The sequence below is a fragment of the Hibiscus syriacus genome, unplaced genomic scaffold (assembly GCF_006381635.1).
Source record: "Hibiscus syriacus cultivar Baekdansim isolate YM2019G1 unplaced genomic scaffold, ASM638163v2 tig00009009_pilon, whole genome shotgun sequence".
Lineage (NCBI taxonomy): Eukaryota > Viridiplantae > Streptophyta > Magnoliopsida > Malvales > Malvaceae > Hibiscus > Hibiscus syriacus.
Window position 1 is genome coordinate 659056 of NW_024062181.1, and position 17584 is coordinate 676639.

The 17584-nt window shown below is 34.0% G+C and overlaps 3 protein-coding genes across 4 annotated transcripts; 2 read left to right on the plus strand and 1 right to left on the minus strand.

Annotated features, from left to right (window-relative positions):
* Positions 1 to 1569: 1569 nt before the first annotated feature.
* LOC120202868 (cytochrome P450 76A1-like) lies at positions 1570 to 3299 on the plus strand. The gene is made up of 2 exons (XM_039203217.1): positions 1570 to 2525; positions 2632 to 3299. Exons 1-2 carry the CDS (start codon positions 1611 to 1613, stop codon positions 3250 to 3252), a joined length of 1536 nt encoding a protein of 511 aa, XP_039059148.1. The 5' UTR covers positions 1570 to 1610; the 3' UTR covers positions 3253 to 3299.
* A 2152-nt stretch (positions 3300 to 5451) lies between these two features.
* LOC120202869 (serine/threonine-protein kinase D6PKL1-like) lies at positions 5452 to 8345 on the minus strand. Of its 2 annotated transcripts, XM_039203219.1 has the most exons (3): positions 7780 to 8345; positions 6513 to 7707; positions 5452 to 6348 (listed from the first exon to the last, which is right to left on the minus strand). In XM_039203219.1, exons 1-3 carry the CDS (start codon positions 8276 to 8278, stop codon positions 5505 to 5507), a joined length of 2538 nt encoding a protein of 845 aa, XP_039059150.1. In that variant the 5' UTR covers positions 8279 to 8345; the 3' UTR covers positions 5452 to 5504. The 2 variants fall into 2 exon arrangements, with proteins under 2 accessions (XP_039059150.1, XP_039059149.1); XM_039203218.1 differs by having other exon boundaries at positions 6513 to 8345.
* A 5412-nt stretch (positions 8346 to 13757) lies between these two features.
* LOC120202870 (protein WHAT'S THIS FACTOR 1 homolog, chloroplastic-like) lies at positions 13758 to 15293 on the plus strand. Its single transcript, XM_039203220.1, has 2 exons — positions 13758 to 15114; positions 15201 to 15293. Exon 1 carries the CDS (start codon positions 13886 to 13888, stop codon positions 15065 to 15067), a length of 1182 nt encoding a protein of 393 aa, XP_039059151.1. The 5' UTR covers positions 13758 to 13885; the 3' UTR covers positions 15068 to 15114; positions 15201 to 15293.
* Positions 15294 to 17584: the final 2291 nt, after the last annotated feature.

A 17584-nucleotide genomic window follows, 5' to 3' on the forward strand; every position in this document is an offset into this window, starting at 1 on the left:
TAAGATAATATTTAAACACACTGTACCAACCTATATGAGATTATTTACATTACATTACATTACCAACCGCTGGCTCAACTTGTACAATACTTAATATGCTTCATTCTTAAAATTAAGACCAATTTTGCAACTTATTTTGATCCCAAGAGATATTCCCCTTTTTTGGCATTTACTATAATGACTTGTCATTATCTGAATGTTAATAATCCATTCATTATGCAAATGTGTATTTAAATTGTAAATTTTTTAATATTTGGGATTCTAGCAAACGCCTTTATATATACATGCAACTCTCAGCGATGGATATCAAAGTTAAAGGACCACAAAGTAAAAATCAGTAATTATTACCAAATTAAGGACCACAATAGAAGGACCACGACGTAAAAAATAGTAGTTATTACCAACATTAAGGACCACGAAGTAAAAAAATGAAAAAGGCATGTCACTGTTGATCAAAATTAAAAAGTAGTAACCAAAAATCAGTTGGTCTAGTTGGATGAGGCATTAGGTCCCTTAAGCAACATAAGGGGTTCGAATCTTGGCGTTTGCGAATGGAGCAAACTGGGTTAGGAGGGTCACCCTCGCTTCTGCAGTATCCGATCTGGATTAGTCGGTCAATAGATCGGATATCAGTGATTAATTCAAAAAAAATTAAAAAGTAGTAATTATTTGCAAAATTAAGGACCACAAATAAATTAATGTGAGTTTTTAGAAAAGAAATTAATTCTTTAAAAACGCAAATCTTTTATCATGTAGATCAAGCAAATATGTCAAGTAATTGATGTTAAACTCAATGCCTAAATATTAATCTAATTTTGACTAAATTAATTGAATTGAAATCGAAGCTTTATTTGATAATAGCATCATATCAGTATTTATACTATATTTAAGTTATATTTTAACCCCTCCTATTATAAAAATTGACAAATTAGTCCATGTACATTTAGAATAAGAATAAAACGATACACTTTTACCATTAACTGTGCACTTAAACGATAAAATTAGACGAAAATGTTCATAGAGGGATTATTTTTCCCCTACTCAAAATATACTCGAACCAATTTATCATTTTCCAATAAAAAATAAAAATGTAATCGAAAATAATAAAAACTGCTATAATGATCAAAATCAGTATTTTTATTAATATTTTTTTATAATAATTTGTTGGAATTTGGACTGTGGGCTTTTAGTTCAGATGTATGCTTTCTATCAAGTATTTAATAAATATTAAAATAATATACTTAATTTTTCAAATTTTAACTTTATTTGAATTGATTGAGTTGGAAATCAATAGAAGATTTAATTTAATTTTTTATTAATCAATATCAACAAATTCAATCTTGTTTTATTTTAACTTGGAATATATGTATATATATTAAAATTATATATATATATATATATATATATATATATATATATATATATATATTAAAAATATATTTAAAAATAATGGTAGGTTGAAGATACCTATCAAAAAGTTCTCATGACAAGTCTCTGCATGATTTGTCACGTAACTAACTCTACAGGCTTTTATAAAGAGTGCTTCTCCTTGTATGTGAAACCATTGTTATGATTTAAACGTAATATCTATCTATATTCATACATAATAAATGGAGCACGAAATTTTGGGGTTAAGTATAGCACTTTTGCTATGGGTTGCATGGGCCATGAGGATAGAGCGGCGCCACCGCCGCTTGGAAGAGCTAGGCCGACTTCCACCAGGACCAACATGGTGGCCGGTGGTCGGTAATATTTTCCAATTAGGGTTGGCGCCGCCGCATGTTTCATTTGCCAAGTTGGCTCGTCGACATGGACCCATCATGACCCTGTGGTTAGGCTCGATGAGCACCGTGGTCGTCTCGTCCAACGAGGTGGCTCGCGAGATGTTCAAGAACCACGACGTGGTGCTGGCTGGCCGGAAGATCTACGAGGCCATGAAAGGTGATTTTGGCCACGAAGGCTCCCTCATAACGTCCCAGTACGGCCCGCACTGGCGGATGCTGAGAAGACTCTGCACGACGGAGTTCTTCGTGACCAGCCGTCTCGACGCCATGCGGGGAGTCCGGAGACGGTGCATCGACCGGATGTTGCATTTCGTAGAAGAAGCCGGCGCGAACGGGACGAATCCAATCGACGTCGGGAGATTCGTGTTCCTGATGGCGTTTAACCTGATCGGAAACCTCATGTTCTCCAAAGATTTGTTGGACCATAAATCGGAGAAAGGTGCTAGGTTCTTCTATCACGCCGGGAAAGTGATGGAGTTGGCCGGTAAACCGAATGTTGCAGATTTTTTACCCGTTTTAAAATGGGTCGACCCGCAAGGTATAAGGAGGAAAACCCAATTCCATGTTAGAAAAGCTTTTGAAATTGCCGGAGGATTCATTAAAGAAAGGATGGAAAGCAGTGGAAATGGAGAAGATGAAGGAAGAAGAAAGGACTTTTTGGATGTTCTTTTGGAGTTTCGTGGTGATGGCATAGAGGAGCCTTCTAAGTTTTCTGCTCGAACCATCAATGTCATCGTCTTCGTAAGTTGCACTAATTTACTCCCTATAATATTTTAATGGCTTAATTACAAAAAACAACCCTAACGTTTGACTAAATAATATATTACATTTTTGTATGGTATGGTAGGAGATGTTCACCGCCGGAACCGATACTACAACAAGCACGTTAGAGTGGGCGATGGCGGAGCTTCTCCACAACCCAAGGACACTAAAAGCCGTCCAAACTGAATTGAGAGACAATCTAGGCCCCCATGGGAGGAAACTTGAAGAACAAGACATCCAAAACCTACCTTATCTCAAAGCAGTGATCAAAGAAACCCTAAGACTTCACCCACCACTCCCTTTCTTAGTCCCTCACATGGCAATGGACTCTTGCAAGATGTTAGGTTACCAAATCCCCAAGGAAACCCAAGTTTTGGTCAATGTTTGGGCTATCGGACGAGATCCGAAAACGTGGGAGAACCCTTTAGAGTTCCGACCCGAGCGATTCTTGGAGTCGAGTACACTGGATTATAAGGGTCAGCATTTCGAGTTCATACCATTCGGATCCGGTCGTCGGATGTGTCCCGCGGTGCCGCTTGCGTCTCGATTGCTTCCGATGGCGCTCGGCTCGTTGTTGCATTGCTTTGATTGGAGTTTAGCCGAAGGGATTAAGCCCGAAGATATGGATATGAATGAGAGAATGGGGATAACATTGAGGAAATCCATTCCCTTGAAGGCCTTACCAATACCTTACAAGAGCCCTTAAACACCCCTCGCATACGGATTTCAGACGTTCAAAATCCAACCTTTTAAACTTGTTAGCTATTACCTATTAAGCTTAATCGCATCAATTATTCGAATTTCAAGAAGATCAGTGATGTTCTTATGTATATGTATACTACAGTTCGAGTTCCGGAGTTGTGAATAATATTATATCTTTAGTAATTATTGTGAATAAAATTGATACCCCATCAAAAATAATTATTTTCATTGTATTCGAACTTTGAGAAATGTTTTTAGATATAATAAAATATTAGTAGGTTAAATTATAGTATTTGAAGGAAGAATATTTGATTTGGTGGTTAACGTGAAATCATGCTCTTTTGCTCCAAAGATGTCATTCCAAAATAAATATATAAAAACATTCCAGGAAGGTGATAGAAACTTGTCAACATACATATGATATTCTAAAATTTAAATTGTTTTTAATAATTATTTATTATTTATTTATATTTATCTTAAAATTTATTTGTGTTTATCATGTATAAAAATTTCATGTTATTAATATATATATATATATATATATATATATATTGTTCTAAAAATATTTTTAAATTCATCAATTATTATAATATGATAAACTGTTCATGCAAATTGCAATGCAGCCTTTAATTCGACGGCAAAGCCGCTTACGTTAGGCGACGAGTTTAACTTGCTTAATTTTTTTTTTCATGCCAATGTAGGTTGCATTAGATGTAGGGATGTGCATGGAACCCGAATCTGACGGGTTCCGATCTGACCTGACTGATCGGGTAAGGATTTTTTAAAAAAAATGGTTTCGGGTTAGGTCGGGTTTGGGTTTAGGGTGAAAATAATCGACCCGACCCGATCCAAAAAATATATATAATGTTATCTTATATATTTAAGAATAATTACAATAATACCCCTCTATATATTATTTTTTTAAATTAAGTAACTGTTTTTTAAAATAATATTTTTATTATTTCGGGTCGGGTGAAATCTTGTTTTGATCGGGTCAGGTCGGGTCTCGGGTGGATGATTCCTTATTATCGGGTCGGGTCGGGTGGACCAAAAACCTGACCCATGCCCATCCCTAATTAGATGTAAACTTTGACGGGATTTAATTAAAAAATAATTTTTAATCAATTTATTAACATTAGACGACGATTTATTTTAGTTATTATAAAATAATATATTATAATTTTTTTATATAATTCTTGAATATCAGTAGTTCTTTTATTTTTATTTTTTCAAGTACAATATTATCTTCATCAAGCCTATTCAAATACACCCTAAAATAAAAGATTGAATATGTGATTTTGAGTTAAATGTAGAAATTAATTAATTAAAATTTGCATTCGGTACAAATTTTAATATATAATTAAGAGATATGTGAATGAATATGATATGATTTATAAATTATTATTATTATTTTGGTTGTTCTTTCGATTTTCTAGGATTTTGTCTTGACTAATTCGGATTAATCTGTGTCGTACATTTAGTTTTGGTAGGTGAGTCTCCTAATTGAAATTTTATGCATACACAAAGTCTTGAACTCCATACCAGTTTAAGCGATATCAAACTGCTTACCACTTGAATCAGCTCTTTGATATAAATTATTATTCGATACATATTGATAAACCCTAAATCATGAACCCTAAATCGTAAACTCTAAACCTTAAACACTTCTGACTTTCATAATACTCAAACCCGAGACCTAGAGGTGCACAAAAAATCCGAATATCCGATTTTGGGTAAAAAATATCCGAAACCGGATTTTGGAAAAACCGGTTTTTTTTAAACCGGATCGGATATTTAAAAACCGGATAGTATAACCGGTTTGGGAAAAAATTGAACGACCGGTTTTTTTACCGGATTAAAAACCGATTTTTTTCAAACCGGATAAAAAACCGGTTTTTTTAAAAAACTGGATTTTTATCCGAAATAATCCGATTTTTTTTTTAATCGGTTTTTTGCAAACCGAAACCGGTTACACCATCCGACCCTCCAAACCGGTTAGGATCCGAACCGGTTTTTTTAAAATCCGGTTTTTGGGTTGGGAGAAAAAACCGGATCGGTTTTTATCCGATCCGGATCGAATTAAAATCCGACTTCTGTGCATCTCTACCGAGACCTCAAAAAATAACAACATTTCGTTTACAACTCTAAAAAAATGTACTATTTTATTTAGTGTTGGGGAAGAAAAAGATCTCAGTTCTTGATATGACAAAATCTGGTAATATCTTATACCAATTATTCTAAAACAAATCTCCATTATCAAAATAACTCAAATTCAACGTGCTCTCCGGCGGCTTTACATTCCAAATAATTGTTCTTTGTTTCAAGAGACGTCGTGGCCGGAACCCCGAATTCATATATCTCGGGTAGTTCCGGTGGAACAGCGCATCGTATCAAAGCCCAATTCAAGCCATCGAAGAAAGGGTGATGCTTGATCTCGGCAGCTCCCTTTTTTGATCCTAGACGATTCTCGGGTTCCTTTACCAACAGCCCTCGGATGAGTTCCCTGGCTTGGACACTAACAAGAGGACTATCCGGGAACTTAAGGCATTGCAGCACGACATTAGCCAGCGTTTCATCGTTCCCTGCACCTTTAAATGGTGTCTTTCCGTAGAGAAGCTCGTAAAGAAAGACACCATAGGTCCACCAATCAACAGCGGCTCCATGCCCCTCTCCTTTAATGATCTCAGGAGCTAAGTACTCGTGGGTTCCAACGAAGGAATTGGATCTTGCATCGGTAGGCTCAGCCACAAGCTGTGGCAACGATCTGACACGGGAAGCAAGGTTTGGTCTTGCCGTCTTTGTTTTTGCAGCAGCAGGCAATAACTTAGGACTGAAGCATCGGATTTGACACGAGTGTTCAATGCAGAAGGGTTCAGTGCAGCCAGATCCTCCACACGGGCCGGATATCCTTGCAGGATCCAGAATCGAAGAAGATTTCAGGAGAGTAGGACTAACCGTGCATCTAAGCGAAAGGTCGAAATCTGTAAGCATTATGTGGCCATCTTCTCGGACAAGAATGTTTTCTGGTTTCAAATCGCGGTAAATAACTCCAAGCATGTGCAAGTACTCCAAAGCAAGAAGGACCTCAGCTACATAAAACCTACATATAAAATAATAAATATAACCAGTTCGGATATCGGAACATATCGTGCTTTATATCTTCAAACTGAATGAGTGAACCGAAACATGCAAGATCAAAGATAATTCAAACTACCATAAGGAAATACAAATTCAAGTTTACATTTTATCGTCTAAGCATCTTACCTAGCTGCCGGCTCAGAGAAACATCTCCCGGGCTGCCTTTGCCGAAGGACATGCAGGTCCCCACCCGGACAGTACTCCATAACCAAACATGATAAGTTATCTGATGTGAATTGTGTAAATAACGTAGGTAGAAAAGGATGATCAAGCATCCTTAATATTTCTCTCTCGGTTTGTGCCCTCATCATTTTCTTCCTTCTTGCCAAATATTCATTGTCCATGATCTTTAATGCGAACAAGCAGTTTGTACCGATAAGCTCAGCAAGATATACTGTCCCGATATCCCCACAACCGAGCTTCTTTAAAAGATTGAAATGTCTCAACCCCAAGATTCCATCCTGCATTTTAACGTGTCGGATGGCTTCCCACCTTACATCCTTTGACATGTGAGGTCTATTCCCACAGCTAGACCGACTTAAATTGCTGTAATCACTGATGCTCGTGCTCCTACTATCACCAAGGCTACTCGGACTATGGGAGAAATCTCCCTTGTCTCTCGAGTTTGGGCTCTTGTTAGCCCTCGGAATTGGGGCTCGGCTTTTGTTAGAATTGTTTTCACCCATTGATGGTCCGCACACATCAAAATTCACATTACTCGAGTTAACTTCATCACTAATCGCCGATGCAAGCGACTTCATGGAATCTTGATTAGACTCATTACTTGAACTCTTCAGAGAGCATTGACATCTCTGACAAACTAATTGACTCGAAGTGGAACCCAAGCTGTTGTTAACACCGTTGGAAGTATTAACAGCACCGGTGGTAGAAGAGGAACCCGGCTTTATTTTTTTCTTCACCAAACCCTTGTTCCGGACAACTGTTTTGGTCACCCGGGGTATATTTCTCGTCATCCTGCTTACCTTGCTGCCATTTATTGATCTAGAAGAAGCAACAGCATACAGCCGGAACTTTCGTCCCGACTTTGGCGTTGATGCTCGTTTTGGTAATTTGGTTGAAGCAGGCACAATATTGTCAGGTTCTACAGTATTATTATCGGCATAAGAACAAGATGTCGAAGATGCAAAAGTATGCTTCTCTTTCAGATGAAGCTCAGCCTTTGGTGCGCTAGTTCCAGCTTTTCTCAATGCAGAAACATCAGTTTGACTCGATGTAGAAGCTTCGGTGCTAATTTGTGTAGTTGCACGAGTAAATCGAGGTGAAGAATTAGTACTTCGACTCAATGGCTTTACCTTGGGAGCTTGAGAAGAAGCTGATTTGCTTTCTTCAGGCACCAAAGATATTTCAACCACACCCCTCTTACCTTCACCTCCGGAACAACCTGATCCACCGGCGGGTTCAACTACAACTGATTTGAACACATTTTTTATCCTTCCAGCTTCAGACACCCCGGGAGAACTAATTGACATTGATTTCCTTTTTATAGCAGCCATTTCCGATGCCTTGGAAACACAAAGATCCCTTAATGCCTGTTTTAGTGACAACGTCTCCGAGCCACCTATTCTCGGGGACTGGGGCATCCCCACCGTAATCGGCTTCTTCGATGCATTTTGCTTTAAGGAGCTTGAGCTTGCACCTCCTTGGTAAGAAACACTTAAACCTTGTGGACCTTTAAGCTTGATAGACTCGAAAAGCCGATTAATATCCCCTTCAAGAGAATCCTTGTATCCCAGTTTCGATACAGGCGGCTTCCGATCTTTGTCACCTAAACGTGATCCCGAATGTGGTCGGGCTGACCCTGTAGATTGTCGTACCGGTTTCAACTCTTTGCCAGCTTCTACGATTTCACGAGTACCAGCATATGAACCCATTCTAACCGCTACAGAGTACAAAAATCTCTCAGCTATATCCTAAAGAAACAATACAATACAAACCTCAGCCTCCTCAAGAACAACTCGGATACATACATACATACATACATTGCCAAAAAATTTACAGAAATGGTAAAGCTTTCAGAGAAAATCATCCAATATCACGAACTACAACAAGTACCTAAGTAGATTTCATTAAATTCATTCGATCTCGAGTATCTACTATCATCGTCAGCTCCTGAATCTTACGACGCTTTAATTCAAAATTTCACTATGACCATAAACGGATTAGTTAAAATAACTAAACATGAAAAACAAACCCAGAAATCGGAAGCTCAAACATGCTTAAAACTTTATTCCATGGATCAAATCTAACCCAAAACCATAGAGAAACAGATTTAAAACCCCAGCAAAAAACAAAGAAAGAAAAGGCAGAAACTGTACCTTAAGGAAGAAGAGAGAACTGGCATTGGTGAAAAGATCTTTGGGACCAAAAATGTATGAAGTGATAAAGAAATTTACAAAGAGATGGTTCAGAGATTAAAAAGTCTGGCAAAAAATTCAAAGGACGCGAATGGGTTTATTCAGAAGAGAGATAAAATCTCAAAAGCAGAATGGGCAGCGAGAGTACCCAGAAATGTATGCTGTTTCCTCTTAGACACTTTGATTATACAAATGGACCCGCCACCTTATACTCAAGTGGTCTCACGTAATAGGGAAGGAAAGGGAAAGTCTGAGTAGGGATGGGCATTTAAATCCAACCTGACCCGATCGGGTCGGATTTTTTTATAAAAAAAAATAGATTCGGGTCGGGTCGAGTTTTTTTATGTTGTGCTCGGGTCGGTTCGGGTTTATGGTGAAAAAAATCTGACCTGACCCGAAAAATATATATAATTTTACCGTATATATTTAGGGATAATTACAATAATACCTCTCTATATATAATTTTTTTCAATTAAGTTATTATTTTTATTGAATATAAATATTTTTTTATTTCGGGTCGGGTCAGGTTTTTATGTCATATATTCGGGTTGGATCGGGTCGGGTGAAACCTTGTTTTGGTCGGGTCGGGTCTCAGGTGGAGGCTCTCTTGTTCTCGGGTCGGGTGGACCAAAAACCCGACCCATGCCCATCCTTTAGTGTGAGTAAGTTTGTATACAAAAATTAATTAATACATTCATATATACGTCGGGATCGAATTTAAAATATCAAATAATAACAATAATTTTTAATTTTTAAACAAATATTAATCTTTAAATATTCGTTATTGTAATCTAATTTAAGGTAAATAATTGCTATTTTATGTATTTTTATTTAATAATGATTTATATACTTAATTAAATTTTGAAAATTCAAATAATGTTTTAGGGGAATTACCTTCAATAATTGGGGAGAAAATACAATGTCAGAGCTGGCCCGAAAGGTTTTGGGATTCACACTTTCCACTGTACTGAAAAACTCATTTCCTTTTGGCTGCTTTCTTGATCCAACCACATAAATTTATTAAATATATGTAATTATTTATTATTTATTTGGAAAATTATTGTCGACTGTAAATATATTTTTTCCAAAATTTCAAATCAGTAACATATTATTGTCGCGAGGCAAATTGAATAGCCGTACAAATAGTCACATTTTAATAAATCTAAATAAGTAATATATATCATATGGTTTATTTAGGAATAACCCATCTATTTAAAACAAGTGATTTATTTGTTTTCATATTTTTGAAGTATTTAATTATTTATATTATATTACAACTTTTTAAAATAAATAATGATTACTGTATTTTTTAAAAATACTAAAAGAATTATTGCTACAAAAAGATATGTCGCCCACGCTATCCTTCCGCGTTGTGCATGCCGGCGCATGAACAATGTAAGGTATATTTAATTATCGTATTAGTTATTATATATTTTTTTGGATAAGTTTAGTTATTATATTTTTTTTGTGAGGAATTCGTTATATTTTTATTACGCTTAAAGATTATCTTTGTCTACGTATTAAATTTAGTTTATTATTTTTATTTTTATCGTATTTTCGTATTTATCGAACCCTTAAAGTTATTTAACCATTTTATACCCTACTACAACCTTAAACTCTTAAATTGAGAACCCTAAACTATAATCTTATAACCTCTAAATTTAAAACTCTAATTTAAAACTCTTGATTTAGGGTTTTAAGTTAGGGGTAAGGTATAGAATGATATAATTAGTAATTTCGAGGGCTAAATTAATACGAAAATATAATAGGGGTGAAAATGATAAATTGGGTCTACTATAGGAGCAAAGTTACCCTTTTGCCTTTTTATTATCTAATATTTTTATCATAATTTGAATATTATACGTTAACAAAATTATATTGTCCGTCTAGCTCAGTTGGTAGAGCACAAGGCTCTTAACCTTGTGGTCGTGGGATCGAGTCCTACTGAGGGTAATTCATAACGAAGGTCTTCCACGGAAGCTGCTTTCAACCTGGTGTTGGAGGACAGCCTACTACTCTACCTCCCCTTACCCCATTATATATAGGAATAGGGTCAACTAATTGTTATCCTTCCGCGTTGCGCATGCCGGCGCATGAAGAATGTAAGGTAGATTTAATTATCGTATTAGTTATTATTATTTTGTTTGTGAGGAATTCGTTATATTTTTATTAAGCTTAAAGGTTATTTTTGTCTATGTAGTAAATTTGGTTTATTATTTTTATTCCTATCTTATTTTCACATTAATATAATTTGTAAAGTTATTTAATTGTATCATTTTATACCATACTACAAACTTAATACCTTAAATTGAGAACCCTAAACCATAACCTATAACCTCTAAACCTGAAACTCTATTTTAAAACTCTCAATTTAGGGTTTTAAGTTAGGAGTAGAGTATAGAATGATACAATTAGCAATTTCGATGGCTAAATTGATACGAAAATACAATAGGAGTGAAAATAATAAATTGGGTCTACAATAGGAGCAAAGTTACCCTTTTGCCTTTTTATTATCTAATATTTTATCGTAATTTGAATAATATACGTTAACTAACGAGAGTTATTACTAATAGAAGTTGATTCAAGTAGTAAACAACTTGATATCGTTTAAGTAAGGTTTCGGGTTTAAGTCCTTGTCATTTCATCAATGATAAAACTAATAAAAAATTTATTTAATACACAAATAGTGTAAACTTTAATTTATGCAACATGATCTATTTTAAGGTATGTGTCTTATTTAAACTTTAAGAATCATAGTTTTATATGATTTTCTTTTTGGACCACAAATTTTATTTTATTTTTTTGAATAAAGTAGTGGAACCATCGTAATCACACATGTAGTGCCCACTCCCATAGTAGAGGGATGGTTGGTGTTTGTCTTTGCCTTAAAACCAAGGTATATACACGACTTTAATGAGCAAAATTCAAAAAATAAAGTCACTTTTAAAATGGTACCACCCTAAATGCCCCTAGAAATTAAATTAAAGAAGAAAATTCATTTATTCTCAATTATGAAATAGCCTTGTTATTAGATTAGATTCGATTATTTGTTCCAAAATATATACAATGAATATATAAAAAAGGAAATGTATTGACGTTTGATACATTTTTAAAGACACGAGGTTAAAATTAGTTTTCGGTGTTTATTAAAATAATTATTTTCAATTTTATTGTTTTTTTCAAATATTTTAGCTCCGAATGTTTTATTTTAAGGTAAGAAAATCTCTAACATTTGATCAAATAGTTATTTTAGTCCTTATTATTTATCTTTAGAGCATTTTGACCATCAATATTCCATTTTAAGATAAAAATTTATATTTTGGAATGTTAATTGTTTGTTAATTAACAATTTCTTTTCATATAGAGTTCTTTTTTTTTACCATGAAATGAAGCGTTTAATTTGATGTATAACATCGCTTTTTTTTTGGGAGTAAATGTAAGGTAGTATTTGTTCAAAGATAACTCTTAACCGTTTGACATTGAACTCTTAAATCCGTGACATTCATGGTGCTCGAACCCATTATCTCAAAAAATAACAAAAATTCTTTTATTACCGATGTCGTTTAATTCGTCTTCTTTTAGATTTTGGAAGGTGATAGAATGTAAACAAAATTAAAATGTAGATTAAGAACCAGATATTTAAATATTTATACAATAAAATCGGAACGTAATTACTCAAAAATCTCATACACTATTACACTCATCGTTTGAAAAGTCTTAAATTTCACTCGAAAATATCCAATTATTCATTTATTAATGTAGGTAAGTACAAATAATATATGTTTAAAAATAATTCTCATTAATTGATATTAAACGCTCGTACCTTTAATATTTTTTATGCTCAAACTCGAGACCTCAAAGAATAATAACAATTCATTTATTACAAATATCAATTGAATTCGAACCAATAATTCATTTACAGACGTGAGAATACGTCGAATTTTAACAAAGATGTATGATTTCATTTTTGTTCTTATAAATGGATGGGGAAAATAAAAGGAAAAAGAAAATATCACAAGGACTTCTAACGGTGAGGAAATGATCACGTGCTGCAGTTTTAGTATACGGTTAAAAAAGATATTATTAGTTTTGTTATTATTTAAATAATAAAATCGGTAAAAATTTACCGAAAATATTATTATTTATACCAGTATTATTATTATTGGGCGCTTTATCGGTTTTGTTAATAAAATCGATAAATCACTACCGATTTTATTATTATTAGATAATTTATAAAAAATATTAAAAAAATATTAATATTTTTAATAAAAATAATAATATTTTAAATCATTTTTATCGATTTTATTATTTAAATAATAATAAATTAGATAACATATTTTTTAAACTTTATATTAAATGTGTCGCACTATAAAATTTTTGGTGCAAATGCAATGTTATGCCAAAACAAAGGAGACATAAATAAAGCAGTGTCTTGGAGGGGCCATGCCCACGACGCCTACCGACTGACGTTACACTGTGTCCTACTAATATCCAAAACTTATAATTAGAAATATAATCAACTTTCCATTTGATGTCGACATGGAAAAGACTATATACTCATTTTCATGAATTATTGAAAAAATAAATAATTAACAATGTTAAATCTTATTTAATAAATACATTTTTCTAGGTCCACGTGTATTTAATATTTCACAAATATATTTTAATATATATCACATTATTTTCAAATAAATATTTAATATATAAATTGATGAAAAAAAATTACTTGATATGATAATGATATTATAAAATAAAAATAAAAATATCAGTATAGACTTACTCATATATTCAAATGAAGATCCAGAAATTTGGGCTTAAATTACAGACAGAGTCCAACTCACCAGAAGCCCAGCCATCGGTGGTATCGCTGCGCTAAGCTCACTCACTCGTATCGCTTTCAAGTAAATAGTATGGGGTATTAATTTTTCTTCTTCTTCTTGAATTTGTTTTGAATTTACGTTGCTGATCGACGTCTTCGTTGCTGCTCCAAGTTTCCCTCGATCACTTCTCGCTCAACGATTTCAACTTGTTTTTTGTTTTTATTTTCTTGAATTTGATTCGTGTTTGGCTTATTCATCGATGTATTTGTTTTAATCTGTAGCTAGAGTTAAAAAAAATCCCCAAATGGGTTGCATGCTCTTCTTCCTCGCAAAACCCTTCTTAAACCCTAACCCTAAATTCCCAAATCCACGTTCATTATCCACCTCTTTCCTCATAACCAAAACCCCAAAGAAACATAAATCCAAACGCCCCAAATACGACTCTCCCCGTACCCGATCCGTCACGCCCGACTCCAACAAAATCCCTCACTTCGAATCGCTCCTCACCCGCGACGCAAACTTCCGGTTCCTCACCAAAACCAAAGAATTCCTATCCAAACAACCCGAACAGATCCTCCGCCTCGATGACGCCGGAAAACTCTATCGGGAACTCGGTTTCCCTCGCGGCCGCAAAGTCACCAGATCGATTTCGCGCCACCCGCTTCTCTTCACCACCTACCGTCACTCCGACAACAAAATCTGGCTCGGGTTTACCCATTTTATGGACCAATTACTCCTGAAAGAGAGATCAATCATGGAAGCAATGGAAGAAGATCGAGTCACGAGGGTCCGTAAATTGTTAATGATGTCGAAGAATAAACGGATTCCGCTAAGCAAAATTTATCATAAACGGCTTATATTTGGAATTCCTGAGGATTTCAGGGACAAAATCGGGAAATACCCTGATTATTTTCGTCTAGTGGTTGAAGATGATGGGAAACAAGTACTTGAGTTAGTAAATTGGGATCCGAGTTTAGCTGTTAGTGCATTGGAGAGGGAGTTTTTAGTGAATGAAGATAAGGTTAAGAAAGCTTTCAAGTTCCCGGTTAAGTATGGGAAAGATTTAGGGTTGGAGGAAATTGACGTGAAGAAGCTTAACTTGCTAAACACGTTACCGTTGGTTTCACCTTATTCAGATGGGTGGAAGTTGGACCTGTGGAGTTTGGAAGCCGAAAAATATAGGGTCGGAATTATACATGAGTTTTTGGGCTTGACTTTGGAGAAGAGGGCTTTGATACATCATATTGTGGAGTTCAAGGAAGAATTTAGTCTGACTAGACAAACTTACGAGATGCTCAAGAGACAGCCTTGGACGTTTTATTTGGCGGGGACGGAGATGAATTGGGCGGTGTTTTTGAAGGATGGGTACGATGACAATGGTAATTTGATCAATAAGGATCCACTAATGGTTTTCAATGAAAAGCTTTATAAGTTTGCTCAAATGCACGAAGAAGAAGAGATTTCTGGATTTAGGGAGAAATTATGAGGGGATGAAAATTTTCTCATGGTTAACCTTGTGGGAACTTGTGTATGGTAAAACTAATCTTAAATCTTGTCTCATCAACAAAACCTTTGAATGAATTACATTACCCTGTTTTGTTAAATGTATGTTTTTACAGGTATTGTCTATCAACAAATGTGATTGGATTTGTATATGTGGGGTTTCAAGCCTATGCTCTAGCTTACCATCTTATCATACAAAAACATGTTATCAGCCATTGCTTTGTTCAGCATTTTGATTTCTCCATGGATCAGGCAAGTTTTTCGTATATATAAAATACTCGTTGTAATTTAGCCACTTTTGCTTCATTCTTAGTGCTTCATTCTTAGTCGTTATTCATCCCTGGCATTTTGGTTTTGGGTGACATTTGTTATCTTAAGTAGCATACAAGTTGATTCCATATTTGGCTCTGTTTGCATTGTTCTATCTATATGACAATCTTCAGCCTTAGCCTCGTATGATTTTATGTCCAAAGGCAATCCTAGAAACATCATGAAGGCGATAAAATAGTAAACCGTATTAATCGGGTCGAGTTCTAAGTAAATTGGTCAAAGTATAAATGATAAATTATGAAAGTAAATTAGTTATAATTTGCTAGGGACCACAGCCCCTGCATGCTCATCCTAGATTTGCCTTTTGCTATGTTGTCAAGTATCAGTTTATCACCATAAGCAACTAAGTTAATTAGATTACCCATTTTTTGTGATAGGTCGTGTTCATTTCACATGCCTCTGCATCCAATATGGTAGCAAAATTGTTCAATATGCATGGATTTGAGTACTATAAAATATATATATATATGGGTGTTTGAATCACAAAATGTCCAAGTGAAACACATTCAAATGCATTTATGTGTGTAAACACAGATAGAATTGCTTGCTTTTTTGGTTCATCCTGCTGATACTAGCCTATCTTTATGCTTTCAGCATCGTCTGCATTGGCCACGAGTCAAGTGAGCAATCTAATAATTGAGCCCAAGATGAATTCACTGAGATGGTGAGTGCCTCAGTTGGAAATGGCCTTTCTGGCTTTAACGTTTGTGGTATTGTACAAGCTCTTATGAAAAGGTTGGGCCCTGCGTGGTTTTTTCTACATTATCTAAATCGGCAAGATCTTTTTCTATCTATAAATCGAAAGATACCCGTTCTCTTCTACGTTGAATTGTTAGTATTTTGTCCTATTTTTTCATTTTTATCATATTGGTTATCATAAGTTTTTATCTTTTTTATCACTCCAAATCGAATAAATTATCGATTTTTATTTCAACTGATCAATTCGATTATGACAACATGAGATTTGCTGGTAGCTAGATAGCTGGCTGTTAGTGGTAGGTTTTAATATGACAAATGATTGAAGGAGACGTTAGGTTTAATTTAGAGAAAGGGAATTTATTGAGAAAGACATTAGGTTTATTAATGGGAAGAGATTAGAAATTATGAGGAAAGTGGGAGATTTGGCATATGGTTCCCTAAAACCATTCTTATGCCAACTTTTGTGGGTATAAAATCAGCCACTCTTTATCATGTCAATACCGTGTTTACTAGTAGTTTTTATATTTATATTATTTTTTAGATAAAATATTTGTTAATACCTTAAATTTGGTAATTTTTTAAATTAGAAAAATACGTTAAAGTCAAGGAATAAAAGGTATTTAACTCCTTTTAATCTATATAATAAATTGTTATATATATATATAGCGGCAGATGTATGTTGATGTTAGGGCGTGCATGTGTCTATTCTGAAATTTTGAGGGATTTGATTTTTTTTCCTTTAAAATTTGAAGTTTTCCTTATTCATATATGTGTGTTTATCCTTAAATTTTATCATGTCCATCCTGAAATTTTATCGTATCCATCTATATATGAAAATTTTATATTATTAATATATGTGTATCACTCTAAAAAAAATTTAGATTCGTCACTGTATGCATACATATTATAGCATCAACAAAAGTTTTACTTGAATGTACAATTTTTTATTTTCATATATATACATGTATGTGTGTGTGTAAATTTTTATTTTCGGAGATAAAATTTTATGAACTCACATAATAAATATAGATATTTGAAATAAAATCATAAATATAAACTAAATTGAAAAATATTTTAAAAAGTTACCTTCAACTAAAATAAAATACTTGATAACTAAATTTAAATCCTCACCTTAAATAAGAATAACAACCAAACAAGGAAAAACATAATTTTTTGTATCTTGTATTTAAAAATAACAAAAAAATCATTTATTTAAAAATAAAACAATAAGAAAAAATGGTAACTATTTTTAATAAATTATATATAAGTGATTTTTAAATTTTAAATTTTTTTCATATTTTTAAGCAATTAAATTTAATAATTTATTATTTATATATATTTTTGAGAGAGTCAAACTTCAAAATTATATATTATGAATATAAATATATATTATATTTTTTTAATATTTTTTTAATATTTTTGGGGAGGGAGCCATGGGGCCCTCTAGTCCCAATGACCTTCCGCCCCTCCA

Excerpts from the sequence above, each read along its gene's own strand:
- LOC120202868 (XM_039203217.1), top strand. The coding sequence starts at position 1,611 with ATGGAGCACGAAATTTTGGGGTTAAGTATAGCACTTTTGCTATGGGTT. Across the intron at positions 2,526-2,631 it reads CCATCAATGTCATCGTCTTC|GAGATGTTCACCGCCGGAAC; the intron begins GTAAGTTGCACT and ends ATGGTATGGTAG.
- LOC120202869 (XM_039203218.1), bottom strand. The coding sequence starts at position 8,278 with ATGGGTTCATATGCTGGTACTCGTGAAATCGTAGAAGCTGGCAAAGAG. Across the intron at positions 6,349-6,512 it reads TTCTCTGAGCCGGCAGCTAG|GTTTTATGTAGCTGAGGTCC; the intron begins GTAAGATGCTTA and ends TTTTATATGTAG.
- LOC120202870 (XM_039203220.1), top strand. The coding sequence starts at position 13,886 with ATGGGTTGCATGCTCTTCTTCCTCGCAAAACCCTTCTTAAACCCTAAC.